Genomic DNA, 20,324 nt, shown 5'->3' with positions numbered 1-20,324 from the left:
TATCATTTGTGTAGATTACTGTATAACAGTGGCCTCCAGCACCGGTCCTGGGGGGCCCCAAGTCACACCTGATGTTAAAGCTGCAGCAGTAACATAATTTAGTACCATGGATCTGTAATGGTTTAGTATGACAGTATTGCAATAACTAGGTCACTATATTAAGATACAGTGGTGACATGCTTTGGTTCTACACCATGGTGTCATCACAAATACCAAGTACCGTGGTCATTACTATCCCCAGAAAATATGAGTGTATTGTAACCACAAATTTCACCCTTCTTTAAAACATACTTCGAAACTGAGCAAATTTAAAGATAGAGAAGAGGAATGTTCCTATAATCTGGACATAAATGACAAAAGAAAGGGAAAGTTTTTAGTGAGAAGCGACTTTCCACTATAGAAAATAATTATATATGACTAAATAATTAACAAACTATTCAATGGATCGCTTGAAGGAGGATCTGAGTGGATCTATTTTTCCTACACATTACATTATGTGCGCAATTTTGGGTGTAAGTACTAAGTAGTTAGCTGTGGAATTACAGTTTGTTTACAGTGTGGCTACAAGTTACAAGTAATGTAGGTAATGTGTAATTATGTATGCTGTTTGTAAAATAATACAAGATGTGTAAAACTTTAATGGCACACATTACCTGCATTCCAACTAGGTGTAAATACAGTAAAGACACTGTAAATACATCAGTATTTATAAGTCCTAAGTTCTAACACACAAGATTGACCACTTCATGTAAAGTGTAACTTTCTTTGGCGGGAACGCGATGCTTCCAGATGTCAAGTCGGCCCCGAGTTGCATAAAATGGCTGCAGGAGGAGAGGGCTCAGGCCAAGTTGTGCAGATTAATAACATTTCTCAAACGCTCGTCATTAGTGACACTTGTGTATTAGGATGTCACCTTTCACTGTGTGTGTGTGTGTGTGTGTGTGTGTGTGTGTGCATGCGTGCGCGTGTGTGTGTGTATAAGTGGTTATCCTGATGGTTCATATAAATTAAAACAGAGGAATGAAACCTCTTCAAAACGTTTAAATTGAAAATGAGAGTGGAGTTATTATTAGCCGGCCCTGTTTCAATGCACACTTTAATTAACAAGCCAGATGGAAGCCGCTTCACTGCAGAAAAACCTTAGTTGAGGTATTAACAGGGTCATTTTCTTGTAAATGAACATTACTTGGCTTAAGACCCGGTAAAGGATAGAGACAAAAAGGAGAGCTTGCTGACCCCGGTACCCAGACTTCTGATGCAAATCAGCTCGGAGGTGCTGCTGTTATCTGTAAATACAGTCATAAATCAACCGGTGTTGACGATAGCTCAGGGACTCGGGTTATTGAATTTATTAGTTACTCAAAAGCATTTAATATCGCCGACACTGTCTCCCAAAACCAAAGTGCATACATTTTTAATGAACATAGAGGAGACATTTCGAAATATAGCAAGTGACAGATCCGGTGTCACAACAGCAAAGGCAAAGCCGGGCTCTTGAAGAACAGCATGGGGGAAATTAAATAAGTAAAGTGAATCAAAGTAGGTTTTGCTGAGCAACTCAAAGGCATTTCTTCAAAATATCGGTGTGAAATGGCCATGTTATTGCATTGCCTTTATAAATATGCTATATCTACCTGATGATACTAATTTATAATTAGTTTGGCTGGTAAAACCAAAAGTAGGAAAATGAACAAGCTGGTGACTGGACGTTTGCAGATTTAATCACAGTGAAGGCTTTTCTCCCTGATAATATAACTTATTATTATTAATGTATGCATTAATTTGGCTGTATCCAAATCAACTCACACCTAATGATACAATTGCATTATATTTATAACAGAACATTGTGACATCACAGGTAACTGTAAAGAAAGTTTAAAATCTGATATCTGGAGTGGCCCAGCTCCTGACAGGACAAGTACTGAAGGACAATGGGCATCTTCAATAGGACAAAGAGTCTCAAAAAAGATTATCTGATCTCCCACAGTGGTCAGTACCCAGAATTACCACTTTATACATTAAGAGACAGAGGGGTATACTGTCAGATAGCAAGATCTACTAGGAAGCGCTCATTTGAATGTCGATTGCTCATCTGACAGCTGGGAGGCTCGGCGGGAGTTTGAGTGCTACGCCACTCGGACGAAAAGCAGAGGAAAAGACAACAGCAAGAACAACAAAGAAACCCGCAGTGGAAGGGCAGGAAGAGTCAGGCTCTCTGACCTGTTTCGGGGTCACAGGTGCCGTGCTGATTGCAGGTACAGGGAAGGCAGCGGGTGAAGGGGCCACCGTTGGGAATCTCACGCTTGTATCCCGAGGCGCACCGCTCACAGAATTCCCCCGCGTAGCCCTGGGGGCAAACACACTCCTCCACCCAGGGAGCGCTGGTCCAAAGACTGGGAGCAGCCGAGAGCAGGGTGACCCCAGAGAGCTGAGACGTATCTGATGAGAGAGAGAGCACACATCAATCACACTGCAGACACCGGGGCACGTTCAGCATCTCCTCCTGCAGCTGGTGCCAAATGAAGTACCAGGCATAGCTGCAGGCTGCTGGCTGGTAATGAACTTAAAGGCCAGTACCCAGTAATAAGAGTCAGGCAGGTAATATTGGGGAATTTCATTATTTATTTTATGTCATGAGAGTGCTCTGTTGTGTACAATCTGATTGTTATCTGTTATCAAAATAAAGTATTTAAAAGGGTTTTAGAATTAATATATTACAAGAATCAATCATATACTGTAATATAGGAGTTTTGAATCAATCAGGCTTTTTATTAAAGGTGTTTGGGGTATGAAATATACACATTTACACTTGTTTATCAATGCAACCCTTAGTCTGAGTTCCAATGTTCATGACTTGGATTCACTGCCAAGTACATTACAGGCCGAGTCTGTCAGTCTGGAAAAAGGCCTGCCGGTAAACATGGGCAATTTTGGTCTGCCGCTCTCAGACCTCTCTCTAATTCATGCTGAGAGCATCAATAAAAAAAAATCTCAAAACTTATGGTATTCGAGTTGTTTGAGATAATGGGAACATGACTAATGATCAACACATGGTAGACCCTTGATGGTAAAATGAAGGTCAGCGTTGAACACCCTTTATGGAGAGGGTCATTACAGCTGTCCAGACGGACATCACGCTGGGTGTCCACGCTCAGACACCATAGCCGGGAAGCCAAAAGATAGAGAAGGAAATTAATCTGAATGATGAGATGTGTTGATACTTTTTCACAGCTTGTGAGAGCACAGATATTTTACTCAATGATAGCCAAATGATTGTCATGCATTTTTAAACAGCTACAGCGATCTGAGAGTCATGCTTTCCACCGACAGGAGAGGCTTTTGATGGGAGAAAATCCCAAAATGAAAAAGCAATCTAAAAATATCTATTTAGAAAAAAAAAAAAAATCCCTATAGGGGTCAAATGTATTTGCATCACATATATGGTCTTCAATGAAAATCAATTATATCACAAAGATTAGTCTTTTAAGCATTCTTGTGAGCAAAACTGGGTGTTTTTGTAAGAATCGAAAATAATTATTGTATTTATAAGAGATGTAATGATACTGTAGCGATGCCACATAATGGGAGTGTGTTTCTTTAAAATAGCCTCACTTTACTTTTAAAGATGGCCACTGCGATGGAGGGAATGGCTGTGGGGAGAACAACAGAGTAGGGCTATCTGGTCTGTGTGTATGTTTGGTTCTTAGTGCTTGCCAATAACAGTAATGTCTCTGTAGAAGGACTTTTCAACTTTTGGGCTAATAGAGAGTTTCTTTCGATTTTCTTCTGGAGCAGTGAATCACCATCTTTTTTTTTTACTTCAAGATCCTACTGTTGGTAGTTGATAGGATATGGACTTGACCTTTTCTGTTTTTGTTGCTGTTTTTAGGATTTGGGCTTTCTATCTTTCATCTGGGATTTAAAGACTTTACTTTGGATGGAGAATCGAACATTTGGGGGTAGTGGTAAGATCTAGGCATCCCTGGAAGATTTGTGGGACTTTTTGATACTATAATTTCTTATCTTTTAATTTTGCATGTTGCCTATGTTGCTGTTATCTGTAATACATGTTTATACTAGTGGTGAGGCCAATCTGATGTTATGTTCGAGGGACCCATTGTTGTACCCAATATGCTGTGTAATGAACATCTTTCTAGCTTGACTTCCCTGGGCCGCTTTCTTTATTTCTGAGTGTTAGTTGATATAATTTAATGAATCGTTACAATACAAGTAACCCAATTTGTCCCTTGTTGTGCTTCATCCACTTTAAGGGCCTACTGAGCAGTATATCATAAAATAATCAATATTAACTCAGACCACACTATTTTCATTGTAGTTTTACGACTTTATGTAGTTTGTTTGCTTTATCACATCCTAACGATTAAAGGGTTCAAAGTGTCTGATGTCTGGAGTGAAGTCTTTCATTCAGTTGCCTCCATGAAATGTCAACCTCTTTCTGTCAATCACAGACGATTCGATTCCAGAGTTGGTCTCTACCCTCGTGTTGTCCTTGCACACAGCCAATCAGGAGTGCGGAGCAGCATGTCACCTTAACATCGAGATGCCACTCCCAGCACTTAATGCACCGACAAATAAAGTGAAAGCCAAGATGTGCCCAGATTTTGTATAAATAGACCTCTGCATATTTCATAATCTATTACAGTGGTTTCCAACCCTGGTCCTGGAGAGCCCCCATCCAGCATATTTTAGAGCTCACCCTTCTATCATCAATGTATAAACACCTGGATGTATTTAATTCTGATCAATGAAGCAGGTGGTTTGGTAAATTCAGTCCATTAGAAACCATTGGTGCAATCCTCTGAACACCTTCAGCCTCTTGAGTCAAGAATACCCTTAGTTGAGTTGCTTAATTGATTAATAACTCCCATGTGATTGGTGATGTAAAGTGACCTATAAGATTAAGCGGATTGCGGCTCTCCAGGACCAGGTTTGGAGACCCTAGTCTAGAAAATGCTGTAGAAACATATTAACTTGTTTATGTATGCATTTTGTCATTATTCATGTCAAAGTTTGCAATGCAATGAGGGAGAGAGAATTAAAAGGTGTTTCTAGGAGAAGTGGGTGCCCCCAGTCAAGAGTGACATCACACAATCTCCTAGCCTAGACTACTACTAGAAGGCACCAAACAAGACAAGTCCAGATTGTGGACACTTCCACATCACAATTCTTGGAAGAGATAAAGTCAAGAAACACACGTAATCATAATATTAATAAGGAAATAAAGAGTAGGAAGTGAGAAATATGGAAGACAGGTAAAAAAAAATCTTTAAGAAAAGACTGACATTCTATTCTGATTCTATTTCCTGTCATGCTACCCATGCAGCTTGATGCAGGGCTGTTCCAGAACCACTTTTGATGTTTTTACATCCATCAGATGTAAATGATTTTCAGTCTCTGGATTGCTAACCACAGACACAGATAAATCCCCTTTGACTGACGGCTCCTAGACTCCTCTGATTATCCCCCCCTCTCTCTGCCACAGCAGCCTAATGATATGACTTGCACGACTCTAGAAAGAAAAAAAGTGCCTTCAAAGACTGCATCACAGTCATTAGAAGAGGATGTATTTAAATTGGTGACGGTGGACTTTGGGAGATGATCACCGACGTACAGCTCTGTCTCAATGCAGACTTGTGGTCAAGGTGCAAAATAGATTAATGGGGAAAGATGATAGAAGAAGCATGATTCACTGCTGTAGAGGATGGTTTATATGCACTTCCCATTAAAACACAATGTGTGAAGCCATTCTGGCTCCTTTAATCATAGCTAATTTATTTTTCATATTAACACCTCGTTATACATGTTACAATAAGTGTATGATACGAGTTTCTGATCATATGATCTACCAAAATCTAAAGCATAATACTTAATGGCTAATGGACTCTCCACAGATAATCTGGCAAGGTCTTCCTTGCAGGCAATGGCATTTATTATTATTATTATTATTATTATTATTATTATTATTATTTATTTCTTAGCAGACACGTCATCTAGGGCGACTTCATGCCTTCCTGAAGACCATCTGAAGAAATCGTGTTGGGATGTATATTTATAGGACCCTATGTAGTGCAGAGATTATGTACACACATAACTTGACATTAATGGTTTGTTAGTCGATTTTAATTTGCATTGTGCGGGCTTTGAAGAAGTGGCAGCTGGGATTGTTTCTTCTACCGCCAGTTCGTTGAGATGGCACAGTTTTCCCCACATGGTTGCTTTAGTTATCTTGCCAGCAATATGATGCCAACCAGGAACAGGAAATTAAGCATCCCCCTTTTTTAATGAACCCAAGTGTCATCTATCAGTCTCAAGAAGTACTTCAACAGCAATAGTGACCACGCAAGTGCCAAAATGCCATCTCTTAGGCACTTTTTCATCTAAAAACAACAGGTTTCAGGAGCTCCGGAGGTGAAAGCACAGATTGAGTCCATTAGTGCAGGAAGTGCTGGTCTTACACTGGACTGTCCACTGTAACCAGAAGCCCCCCAGGGCAGCAGGCATTTGGCCAGACACTGGTGGGCCTGGCCTGGGTTTCTTTGGGTTGCCACACAACAGCCTACTTCAAACCATCCTACTTCAAAATACCTTCACTTACTGTAGGTAAGTACAGTGCCCTTTGAATTGGCACAGTGAAGTATTTTATTAAATAACTACATAAGTTACACCAGGAGAGTTTAGGAACAACATTTAATGGACAGATAAGACCATGATAAAACTTTACTTTCTTTCCATTCTTTAACCTTTCCACCATTTTGGTAAAATAACTGCAGATGCTCCAAAGAAAACCTCCTCATCTGTGAGGCATGATGGAGGTGATGCCATGGCCCGGGCATGCTTGGACCCTCTGGAATTGGCTCACTTATCTGTATCTGTGATGTAACTAGTGATGGCAGCAGTAGAATGACGTTTACAGAAACGTATTGGTTGCTTACGTAGAACAAAATGCTTCCATACTTAGTGTGAGGCACTTCACCATGCAGCATGACAATGACCCAAAACATATAGTCAACACAAACCAAGGAGTTCATCAGGAGAAACAAAGTGGAAAGTCTTAGACTGACCAAATCAAACTCAGTTTACACCCCAAGAATAGGCAACAGGCTGCAGTAAAGGAGAGCAAAGCATCTCAATGGATTATACAAGGTGTTTGGTGAGCTCAATGGGTCATGCAGTTATTGCCTCAAAAACTGAAAATACTTTTACACTCTGAAATGTACTTGTGAATGTGTCCCAATTCTTATGGTCACTTGAAATAAATGGGGTTTTGTTTTTGATCAAATGTATGCATAGAATTACCCAAAAGTAAAACACATTATATTGTACTTATTCATATTCATTTCATGATCACAAACACAAATTGCTTGACTGTAAAGCAAAAAGAACAGTTTTGACTTTGCTGTGCTGTGTCTTTTGGAGGGCATTGTATATCTGCTGTAACTAACATTGCACTTTACTGAAGAGCAAGAGAAGAAGATTGCAATGTGTTTGTCTGTGGGGGGTTCCTGGAATGGGTGTCCTCGAGCTGTAAATAAAAGCACGCTTTTCACCTTTTTTTACCTCGCCTTTGTGTTACCTGAACCCCGCTGTGAGAGCCCCAGTCGCCGTGTCCACCTCACATGGTGTCACGGTACATTAACAAAACAGGAAGACAGACGAAAGGCTTTCAATAAAATCTACAACATTTGATGTCTGTGCTATCTAATGTTACAATCAATCTGATAAAAACAGAGACTGGTACAACACTTACAGTTCTGTCCACCCGCATTGCTTATTTTAATGGCTGTCAGGTTGGAAAGAAGCCGATGATAGTCAAATGAAGATAGGACAGGCTGCTGGCCTTCCTCTCGTTCTTGGAGCCTGGAAGTAAATTTGAAAAAAATGTAATGAAATACCATATAAATCACATATGAGAAACCAGCCAATCACAGAGCAGCATTTCCAAACATTATTATACATCTAATCTTGTGTAAAAATGTCATCCTCTGTGGAGAATTATCAGCATTTACAAATTCTTCAGTTACCAACGATGTTTCAGGACACTTTTATGTACATTTGTTTCATTAACTTTTAACTAGCATAACAACACAACACATATATGCTACTGTGGGTCAGTTACAGTGGATCCTGAACCAAACCCCTTATATACAGTGAACAGTAGGGTTGAATTTTACATGTAATGGATATTAACCTTTTGTTTTCACTGTATTTGCGTCTAATCCTTGTGTGTGTGATTTATAATAAGTTAATACATTGTGCAGTTTTGTGCAGCCAGAGAGATGCCACATCTTATACAATAAAAGACATCCTTTGCAGCACATATTAACTTATTACATCAAGACCAGGATGAGATTAGACAAATTCATGGTTCTGATGGGGACAAAAATGCCCACCAGGATTCTAATGCACTTTCCACATGTATGAGGGGGTGGGGGGGTCTGTGGGATAACAGAAACTCAATAGGCTTTCCACAGTTTTACATCAGAGACGGCATTAGAGGAAGAACACCTGGAAAAAAGAAGCAATTACGAAAACTCAAAAACATGCTAAGTGTTATTCTGGTAATGAGCAAAGTCCCTTTGAATCTCAGTGAGTTGTCAACTATGTGGTCCCTTTGGTAAAGCACTGTCCTTTTTATCCTGCTAAGGGGAAGCAAGGGGTCTTTCATTAAATCTTTCCTTTAATGCTGATGAGAAAGTCACTCTAAATAAAGTGCATCAGGTTAAAGCAGTGGCGGTCTGTCTTTCTCCAGCATGACCCCATCATCTGCTTTCCTCTTTTTTTCACTGTCGAGTTCTATTTACTCCGTAATGTCACACACTTGTGTTCAAAGGGAGGCTTTTTCTATTGCAAGTACAAACAAACATCACGAATAAGCAACAATAACAACGAATCAAACACATCAATCACAAAACCAAGTGCAGGCCTACAGTAATTACAGTTTAAATATCAGCCAATGCTAGAAAACATCTCCATTAATCATGAATGTAATTTGAACTCAATCTTTTCCAAAGTCCTCACGACTGTCAGAGTAGTTTTGAAAAGCTTTATTCTCTCCGGTTCAGGTGCCTTAAGGACACACTGGCGATAACGGGACACAAAGATCTTAAGACCCTTTTCACCATAGAGGTGTACAGACCATCTGGCTATTCAAATAAATCACAAAGATTTACTATAATAAAAGCTTTGCTCTTAAAAGGAAAGTGGGACTATTTGCTGATTTATACAGTTGTAGCTGAAAGTATTAAGTCTATGGAGTGACAGACAAATGTTTACACACTTCACTCAATTCAATCAACTGGAATCTCTTTCCAGTTTGCTCAGTACTCAACAAAACAATAACGAATAAATAAGTAAACAATATTTATTACACTAAATTACTTTACATTACAGTTGCAAATGAAAGATCTGAATAGTCTCTGTTGAAGCTAAACTGAATTGAATAGGAAAACTATTTGCAAATAAGAACTGCTCTGGATGTGGACTGTTTGTACTTAATTGGATCAAATTGAGTCAATTAGTGTTAATTGCCAGTTACTTGGCTATACAAGAGTAATTTAAAAACACGAGCGAGAGAGGGGTGTGGGCCGGGAACAAAGAGGGTGTTTATCAAGAAGAAGTGTTTGCGTGGAGACCAAAAGGGAGCAGGTTTTACAGCAGCAGATGTAAAGGGACGTAGGTCTCGTGTGATGAAAAGCTAAAAAGGAAGCTGCCTCTGACGGCCGGTGATTGATTTGTGCTTCTCGAGATTGACTGACCTGGATAAGGGAATCGGGCCCCCCTCTGCTTGCTGAATGTATACTGACGATTCGTGCTTGGTTCAATTAGTACAAGACTGTGATACCAGTAAAATAAGACCAGTTCTATTCTGTTCACTTTGCCTGGTTTAATTTATATCAGACTGAAATATTGACCAATTAACATCAGTCCTATTCTACCCTAGTTATATTTTTGTTTATCTTTAAGGACTGAATGTTTAGTAAATGATACTGGTATAATTAGGTCTTATTTGTAAGTCATACTCCCAACAACCACCTTTCTGTCTCGCAGGCCATTTCAAGTTTTAATAAATAAAGAGTGACCTGTTTCCATTCCACCAGTTATATACTTGTGATTACTTTAATGGCCGAGGTTAGGACTGCACTAACCCCTCTTGTGATATTGTAACTAGTAAGGAGTGTGTTTACTACAGGACTGATAGTGGTGGGAATAGTTGTTGTGCTTGAGCATTATGACCATATCTTGCACTAAAGTAAATACTTTGATCAACATCTATATTAATATAAATCCTTTATAATACAAGATCCCACATACAGCCATGCATTGGGAACATATTACTCCTGGGCAATTATGTATAGTCTGGCTGCCACTTTCATTTTATATTCATTTAAAAAGAATTGTATTGATTCATAAGGCCTAACACAAGTCCCGGGTGCTTCCTATCCACTGGAGCTTTTAAAATCTGATACTCCCGGCTGTGCTCTGTATTCTCTGACTGTGAATGGCAAGCGCTTTACGGCAAAGTCATTCATCTCTGCACATGGCACTGTACAGCCCTGTGTGGCAGGGGATCTGCATTTGGCTCGATGGTCTTGTTGCTCTGCTGGTTGAGGGTCTTGGAGGTGTGCCATGAAATGGTGGTTTGTATCCATGCAGGGCTCCGATTGCACACAGTACATGTATGTTGTATTTTAATGTAAATTGTTCTTTGCTGGGAGAGGCTTGGCGATGTCATTCAAGTGAATAATTATTGAAAGTACAAACATTCTTCAGCTATTCTTTTGGCTTTATTCTTTAGCTGTATCAGTGGCCAACGTAGACTTCATCTCTGGATCCTTACAAAGCTCTGGTTCACATAACTGTAAGGTCCTTTTAATGCCTATGCCACGGTAATGATAAAGTCTCTGTGTAATCCCTTTTTAATCTCTTGCACAGACTGAAATGAGCAATTCTGGTTCGGCACAGCTATTTCCCACCTCTTAAAATGGAAGACGGACGGTTGAAAGAATATCGACTTTCTTTCAGAAACTAAACGTTTGAGAATTTATTTGCAGTTCACAGCTGAGCTTTGCAGAGATGCTCTAATAATTCTTAGTGAACACTTGAGGAATTACTCAAAACACATCAAACCATATTATCTAAAGATAGCACTATGGGTAAACTTTGCAGCAAAACTGGCATAATTTGTGATGGACCAAAACATGCTACACTGATACACTACTATCAGATTATAACAGTATGATATTGAGAATGCAGTCCTGAAATATTAATAAGCTACTCAGTGTTCTCCGAAATTAGTTGGGTTGTCAATCCATAGTTTTGAATAGGAATTCAGAATGAATATCTGGAAACCACAGGCCCTTGTGCATTAATTTCTCCTGTATTACAAATGACAACAAAACTGGGGAAGCAAGGGTTTAAGATGTAGGCTTACACTAACTACCTGTATTAAGGATTCATAGTTATCTATAGTAATCTTTTTTCCCTTTGGTTCTGTGATGTATTCTTTGAGTGATGTACTGAGCTGTTAGTCAGGCTGTGTTCTGTGTTGGAGGCCACAATCCTTCAAAACTTCATCAGCAACTTTCTAGGTAGGATGCCTTTAATGTCATAGTGATGAGAGTGTTGCACCTCCATACAGATGTGGAATCACACTGTGTCTAAAAGTCCCTGCACTTATTTAAATGTGGCAACTACAAAACTGAGAAGAACACAGTGATATTTCCTTTCTTCTGTGGGTGAAATCACAGTTACAGAGGCCCCTAAACCAGTTCAGCTATGGCACAGCTTGGCTTGTGGAAGCGTTCTCATTCAATGCTCTTTTCCCTTCTTTGACATTTATTTTGCCCCTCCACTAAACCACAAGTAGTCTTATATTCTACACATGGAACACTAACTTCCATCTCAGGAATTCAATTCCACTCATGAGTGGTCAGAAATATAAATTTGACCGGTGACTTTAGGAACGTTTGACACCTGAAATTGGAACATTTTGTGAACACTTCCTGCCTGTTTGTGATGTCCAGTCAGTTGCCTTAAATCAGTTGTCCATATATTTAATACTTAAAACATTTAGGCAACTTGCCCTCGAGGCCTAAGCAGTAGCCAAAGCACAGACAAAAGACAGTGTGGCCTACCTGAGTACGAACGTGTGCTGAAGAACAGAGCTCGGTTCTTCTCCTTGCAGCGGTGAGAGGAGGGCAGATATGGTCAACCCGGAGCCCTGCAGGACCACAGTCACTGACTGCGGAAGAAGCTCCAAGCTCTCCGCCTGAAAGGTGAAGGAGAGTGGCTGGCCGTAACTCAACAGCTTGTTCCCCAGAAACTTCTCTGAAAAGCAATGGCAAGAGGTAATTAGGAGAGACTTCACCGCTGTTTCATTGTTGTGTGACGCTGCACCAAACGATCTCACCCACAGGCTGAATAACAACATCTACCAACCACTGAACACACTCCTGGGTGGCGGCACAAAAAAGACATGCAAATACGCTCTCAGAGGTCAAAATCTTTAACATCCTATGGAGATCAGAGCACATGCCCTATTTACTGTGTTTCTCATTTCTCTAGGCAATTGAATTGCATTAATACGACTTTGGCAGAGAGTGGCACATTAAAATAATAAGATGAATATATATTTCTTTCTATCGAGACCATTCGGGTTTTGCAGTTTTTAATTGCGGTTGATGCACTCCAGTGGTATGCTAATGGTAAACCGCATTAGGCCCTGCAAGATAGCCCTGCTGATAGCCTCAAGCACTGACAGGATTATTGTTAATGTCTGTTTATCGGATTTGGTGTGGATCTTCATTTCCTCGGTGGCTTGTGAAGACTGGGCACGTTCACAGTGACAATAAACGTGAAAGGCAGGGTCGCTGAGGCTTCTCCGTGTTGCACATAGATCTATTTTTTATATTCATTTGTTCATATACTGTTCTATCACATGATATCCAAACGGTGACCCTGTTGTTATTGTAGGCAAAGCCCGGGGCTGCAGTATTGTTTTTAATCTAAACAATCACTTCATTTTTCAATCTGTTGCGTTTCGTTGTTGTGATTGTTTTCGCATATGTGCTCTAAATGAATCCATATCCATGCGTGGCTGGCTCCTAATTAATTTATACATGTTATACTGTGCCTTTTTAATATATTAACAGTCATTTTCAGATTTGAAAAAGTAAATCTGTGTTTAATTTGTGGATTAAATTATGTTACTCAGCATCATGTGGGATACATGTGGAAAAACCTATTCTCGTAAATTTTCCATTAATAATGAAAATAAACGTATAGATTTGAGTTGAGGTACTCAGTGGGGTGGCTACACTGATGAACTCTAACCCAAATGATGGAATTCAAAAGCATTTTATAGCAATTTAAAGTGCTGCAGCACAACTAATATATCAATTATTAGTAGATGAAATATTGTATATTATGTCAGACCATCTCAAGATATTATGTCACACGTAACCTTTTCTTGACTTCCCAGCTGTCTTTTTCCCAAATCTGTTGCCGTATACCTAATTGAAAATCAAGCGTTTGGGGAGCAGCTACAGGATTCAAAAGTAATTCCCCTTCCAGAAATGACAGACTGGGGAGAGAAAGCTTTAAAGACAGGCCTCACAGGTACAAACAGTCAAAGTGAAGCTCATTAGTTCCCTTTAAGTAACCCCACACGCCAGCTTGCCCATACTTCTGTCTTCTCCCAGAGGAACACTTTTTTTTTTTTCTAGTTTTAGGTTCTCAGTGTTTGTATCCTTGAACACCCTGTCTCACAAGATAATGGGTGTTGGACCGCTGAGCTGTTCCCCATGCTTTTCAAGCCTCGCTGGGTGCTGTTGTGTGAGGTTGAAAGCTGCCTCCCGTGAGGTTCTAACACAATTTCCTCAGGGGGAATATTTCGGTTGGGTTTCTGTGTGCAGCAGAACATAGCGATGCAGCTTTGATCCACCTTCCTTGGATGAGAAGAGCGGAAGACAATAACAGCAACTGGAAACTGGCCCGCCTGCAAAACCCAAAAGCGTGAATATCGCAATGACAGGACACGAGACTGGAAAGCCACTTGAAGTCAATGACAAAGGACATCTGTGAAGAAAGACCTGGCTTTAAACCGTGCAGAACTCGTATTATGATTGTTTTTTTCTGGATCTGAGCAGCCAAATACAGAGTTTACCGTGCACTGATGAGCTGCATCTAACAACCCACACAAAGAGGCTATCCTCAAAAACACAACCAGAACAACATCAAGAAAACAGAAAAATCTGCAGATCTCTTGTGAGGCATGATTTGGTCCCTTCTGTTTTTCACACTACCTGCCTTGAGAGTGTGTACTCCTGTTAACTGGATTACAGCCTAATCCAAATCGGCTGCACAATGGGCCTCGTCCTGCCAACTCCACACTGAAGTACACAGCGGCTCCTTCTCAATCAGTCATCTCCAGTCCTTAAATGTTAAGGTAACCTAGTGTTGTGCTGCCGTCAGTGTCTCGCCTATTTCAGCTGTCTCCCGTGATATAAGTATCACAGCAATATCTTATTCGACACGAGCACAGATGAGGAATATTTGTATTGATTGATGTTGAATAGTATATCCTCTGACGACTGGAGCATGAGAGCCAATTTCTCCCATGTTTCTTGCTTCACAGCCGCCTTAAACACGGAAAGGCTGAGTCGTAGCGCGCTGCGGTTGTGTTCCCTGTCCTAGATCTGCTGCTGGAAGAGTCTCGACAACAAAGCAGGCGTTTTATTTAATTATTTATTTTGTATTATTATTCTTGCCATTCCTGTTTCTGCTCCACTCATGTGTTTTGGAAAGAGGGAGTAAATCTATTTGCTTGTGCGCTTCAGATTTTACAGTAAACGCCTCTACAGCTCATCAACTCCAGCATCACGCAAATGCTGCTACCTTTCAGTCGAGCACAGTAATTATAGAGGTTGACAGCACCACTGCTGCAGCTTAAGACAAATACTCCCCCTCTTTTGTTTTTCTCCTCCCACTACTAACTCAGGAATACTAGTCAGAGGGAAGGATACTGACATTCGTAGATTTTTGTCTTATGGATCAAATAAGAAGAGCTGACAATACAATGGCAGTTACGCTGTGCAGAAACAGAGGAAGAGCAGCAAGCAAAGACACAAAAACACATTTTGCTATTTTCCAAATGTTAGAGAGTTCTAGAAATTAGTATTTAGATAAGCATTCTTTATCGGATATGTGATGTTCTAGACTGTTCTAGACTGTTCTTCAGTTCTTTTCTCTGTGGGTTCTCATTCTGTTCTATCACTTTCTATAATCACAGCCTCAGAGCTCATACATATTCAGCAAGTGGGTTCGGCTTTAGCTACACTGACTTATTTTTATTTTATTTACTGATCGATATAGCGCCATTCATCCCAAAGGCAACTCAAATCGCTTTAGTGCAGAATTCACATTTAACATTAATACAAATAATACAAATAAAGAGGTTAAAATAATTCATAAAAATATCACAATATTAGTTAAATATTAAACAAGCATTACTTACAATAACCAGAGGCATAAACCACGATAGAATATTAAAAAACAAAATCAATATGAAAATTCGAACCTATAAAAATGCGTCTCCAGTCTTCTTTTATCTATCCCTCACAACAAAGGAGGAGAGAGGAACAGAGGTCAAGACTGTATTTCCATTATAAATCTGCAATGAAATTGATGCTGTCATAATTTATTAGTATTATTAGCAGACACCCTTATCCAGGGCGACTTTCAATTGTTACAATATATCACATTATGTTTTACATGCAATTACCCATTTATACAGCTGCGTTTTTACTGGAGCAATCGAGATACAGTGCCTTGCTCAAGGGTACAGCAGCAGTGTCCCCCACCTGGGATTGAACCCACAACACTCCACTCAGAAGCCTAGAGCCCTGAACACTACTCCACATTATAATGTACTGTCTAATATCAGAGGCAGACAGACAGACAGTGTCCTTTGCTACATGATTGAGGTTCAACATTAATTTCCTGTAAGCTACCCACCTGACTCTACAATTCAGTTGACATCACGCAAATTTAGTTTACTCCTAATAGAGAGCTTGAGGTTTCATTTGTATTTATGTATTGCTAGTTGTATGAATGATTGTGGACCTTATAAATATTCAATGTTGTCAACAAGAATCCCATCGTAAATAAACCACAAAGGCACTTATATTTAAAAATTCTCCCCTTGTTTGTAAAATCCCTTCACACACTAGAGGACAAAGCCATAAAAGCCTGGCCAGCTGTGTCCTGAAGCCCTGAAACATCACACTATACATATAAATGTATCTCCCAGGCCCGGATATCAGTTTTATGATGTACACAAACAAGGTAAGCTGCAGAGAAAATGTTTTTATTTATCCCTACTGCTAAAAGTTAAGGGGATACAAATATTGCATAACTTTTAGCATCAAGGATGAATAAAGTGAATAAAGATTGTTTAAGAGTAGATGTGTGATCATAAAACAAATCTTTGTAATGGATTTGAACTGTTGTTTGACTGCATCTGTTGTCTATATTATGCTGACAAGAAAACAACTAATGTGCTATATGTATAGTTATTTACATACATATGAATATTATGTGTACAGAAACACATATGCAAGCATACACACACACAAACATATATATATACAGACACACTGTTATGTAGACATCATTATGTATACATTATGCATCCAAATAAAGCATGCAAGCACCAGTACAACTATGTGACACAAATATGTCAACAAGCTGTGTTGACATGATAATAGTTATATTGATTATTTCATGGTATTAGCCTTGAGGCATCAATTGTAGTCCAAGCAGTTCTGCTCAGATTACTGATCTATTCTTTAAATGAAGCACCAAGTCTTTCCTGATTGACACAATCTCTCATTAGGTGAAGCCATAGAGGACCATATAAACCACATACAAGTTTTCCTTATTTGTTTGTTGTGAGACTGCATTAATAGGAAGACTTGAGAAAGCACAGGATGACACTCTGGATTGTCACCTGTCATGATATGAAGTCGTGGCTACGAGGAGTCATATCAGAACAGTACATCTGCTGTGTCATATGAAGTTTTTTTTTTTTTTTTGTACACAAAAAAAGTGTATTGGTGAAATAGATCTCAACCACCCAAAGAAACAAACAAGCACTGTTTACTAAGCATTTACTACTGGCATTTGATAGACTGGCTTAAAGATTGAGAGGTGCTTACAATTATATTGGATGAGGGCACACCTGCTCTTGTATGTGTTTTAGGCATTTGTTTTATTCTATTTTATAGTATGTTCTATTATATATATATATATATATATATATATATATATTAAAAATAAATGAAAAAAGATACTGAAAAGGGTATCTGGAATAAACTTTGCAGGAGTGACATAGAAAAGGGAAACTATAAATCAAAAGTGGAAACATCTTGGGGAGGCCTTCATCCAGCAGTGGATCGAAAAAGGCTGATGCTGATATAACATACAGTATATTAATTGATATTCAAGACATTGTATGTGTGTTGACTATTAAGGTGACCATCACTGGTAGTCAATGAGCCTGACCGGTACTAGTAAACAACCCCGCATCTCCCCCCCAGCGCAGCTTTTTAAAATTCCACACAGCTAAAATCAAACCTCTCTCATTCTCTCAGAAACCACTCCTTGAAACCCCTGTCAGCTGGTCTCAGCACGCCTGATCACCTGGCCAACAAGGCCTTGCTGTGGGGGAAACCTCGCAGTACAGAGCCTCCTTTCCTTCCTGCTCCTTTCAAACAGGACAAACCCCAGCGGAGACCCTCTCGAGCAATTCAACACACTGCCCGCCATGTCGAATGCTTGAGCACCTCTCCCTACTTTCTTGGGAAATCGGCAATGTCTTCAGCTTAATTGCTCTTGGTAACAACATGATTCTCCACTGTTTAGGAGGTTGTTTGTATGTGTGCGTGTTTTTTTTCCTTCTTTTTTTAATGTTGATTGCCTGCTGCTTGACTCTCGATTAAGGCTGCTTTACCCAGTACAGAATAATGCAGTTAGGATGCTTAGGATGATTTATCTTATATTCCTACCACTAGATGGACTGATTTGAATATCCTGCTCACTTTATTCTCACAATTGATTCTTAATTTCGCTAACTTCTCAGCCTGTAATGATCGTTTATGTTCTTGACACCACTTCAAAGGCCGATCTCTGAATAGCTGATGAAAACGTATCTGATTAAATAAGAGCTCAGTGCTAGTGTTATGGCTTTCTCTATCGAAATCTCTCATATTGTGTGGATCTGATATTTGTTTTATTTTATTTCACCCTTCAAGAGACGGTAAAAAGGCTTGACTCTGACATAGATTCATACACACTCACTCCAGACCCAGGTGTGCACCAACAGAAACCTGGCCCAGGGTTTCGTGTCTTAAGAGAGCTATCAACGTAATTGTGTTTTAATCTATTTATTTTCCAGTCTTCCTCACATTCTACCTGACTTACGAGATAAAGGCAGGGATTTTTAGTAATACACTGGTAACGCTTTACAATAAGTCTCCCTAACTACATAGTAGGTACTCAGTAACTACATCTCAGCTACTCATAAGGACAGTGTGAGTATGCATTTGTTAACATGCATGTAACAATGTGTACTTGCATATATGGTTAATCATTAAGTACATGTTACCTAATGCATAATTACACTGTTTTTATGAGTAACTAACATGTAGTTAATTAGTATCTACTATGTTAATAAACTGTAACTAGGGAGACCTAGTGTTACCAATACACTTTTATCAGATGAATCCAATCCTATTGTTTTCCATACCAAAGAGATTTGGATCTGGCAATTGTGAACTCATACTAGCAAGGGAGAGAGGAAGACAAGATACATGCATCCTCCACAACATGCAAAGTCCAGATAACTGCAAACCCACCACAATGGAAATAGCAGAAAATAGATTTAAAATATAGCAGAAGCACTAAAAGATAACAAGGTAGGCCTGTGGTGTCCACCAATCTGTAATAGAGTGATCGTAAGGAACAAAAACACGTTGAGACAGGTCAGGATATTAAAGTGTCCCTTAACAGGAATTAACATGTAAATTAAGCATGATACCTTTGCTAACATGAATATTGGTGGCCATCTACTGTTGTGCAGCAAAGAGGTAACAGAGCAGCTGTGCATTATTTCTACAGCTGATTCAACAGAAAGAACAGCTGATGAATATTACTGCTGTGATCACAAGAGTCAATGCACAGATACACAGTGACTTATTAAGGACTATAAACAAATAACAAATAATACACAAGAAAAAAGTGAAACAACATATTTAATAAGCTTTTATTTGTATTTATTTTGACCGGGCAGAGCAAAGGTTTGATTTTAGACAATTTTAACTGTGTCCTGATGACCACATATAGTCTCTGATCTACAGGACTTTTACTGGCTGTGCAACCTTGGAGCCCCTGTGAAGCTATATTTGTAAGCATCATTTTGAACTGTTGTCAATATAGACTTCTGCAGTCTTTACAATTCCTTTAGGGATACATATCTTTAGCTGCAAAATTTCAGGCCAATTCGTTCATTGAAGCAGATGTCATATATTGGCATTGGAGATGATTATTTGTGCACTGTTCAACCCTGGGTCTAAAGTTGAGGGCACTAGACGTCTGTCTCATCCTTATTCAAGTAGCATGTCTTCTCCAAAGGATTTTTAATTTGTAAGGCAAACAAGAGCAATAGTTACTTTGCTTAGAGGCCATTGGCGTGCCGGATAAGAGACACTTTGAGGATTAAGACTTAAAAATAAATGTATGTCTTACTCATAAAAGACTTGAGGCTGGATTTATAACATAAAAGTAATAGTAAGCTTTTACAGCAATTAGACAGAAGGAAAAACATCATATTCTATTAAGGACACTTGAATTCTTTACAATGTTTCATGGCATGTTTTCCCTGGGCACAGAACGGTATTGTGTATTTTTTATCAGTATAAAATAGTAACACTACCATGTCTTTTGTCAGTGTGCTACATAAAAGTGTACCTTGTGCAAAAAACAATTGTTTAACATCAAATTTTTCAATGACCTCTTTTTTAAAAGTAGCAATTTCCTGAGTCTTTTGGACCAGTTGCAATTCCACAAGCCACTGCCTTGGCACCAACTTTATGGTCTGATAGATGTCTGTGTCATAAGAACAGGAAAATTAATTTGCTTAGTTTTTTATTGCTTATGTAACACTTGGCAATGATTTTTAGGATGTTGGTATAACATGACCGTTAAAAAAAAAAAAAAAAAAAAAAAGTCGCAGAGATATAACAGCG

General features: G+C 39.2%; 1 protein-coding gene across 1 annotated transcript in view; it reads right to left on the bottom strand.

The window, feature by feature from the left end:
• lamc3 (laminin, gamma 3) overlaps positions 1-20,324 on the bottom strand; it is a 98,039-nt gene that overhangs the window by 32,964 nt on the left and 44,751 nt on the right. Inside the window, exons 10-12 of the mRNA XM_066712763.1 lie at positions 12,156-12,348; positions 7,769-7,878; positions 2,221-2,439 (exon numbers count right to left, since the gene is read on the bottom strand). Coding sequence (XP_066568860.1) covers positions 2,221-2,439; positions 7,769-7,878; positions 12,156-12,348 — 522 coding nt within the window. The remainder of the gene's footprint in view (positions 1-2,220; positions 2,440-7,768; positions 7,879-12,155; positions 12,349-20,324) is intronic.

This window comes from Amia ocellicauda, chromosome 9, assembly GCF_036373705.1.
Source record: "Amia ocellicauda isolate fAmiCal2 chromosome 9, fAmiCal2.hap1, whole genome shotgun sequence".
Lineage (NCBI taxonomy): Eukaryota > Metazoa > Chordata > Actinopteri > Amiiformes > Amiidae > Amia > Amia ocellicauda.
Note: the sequence above shows the minus strand (reverse complement) of the source record. Positions and strands in the feature narration are given on the sequence as shown.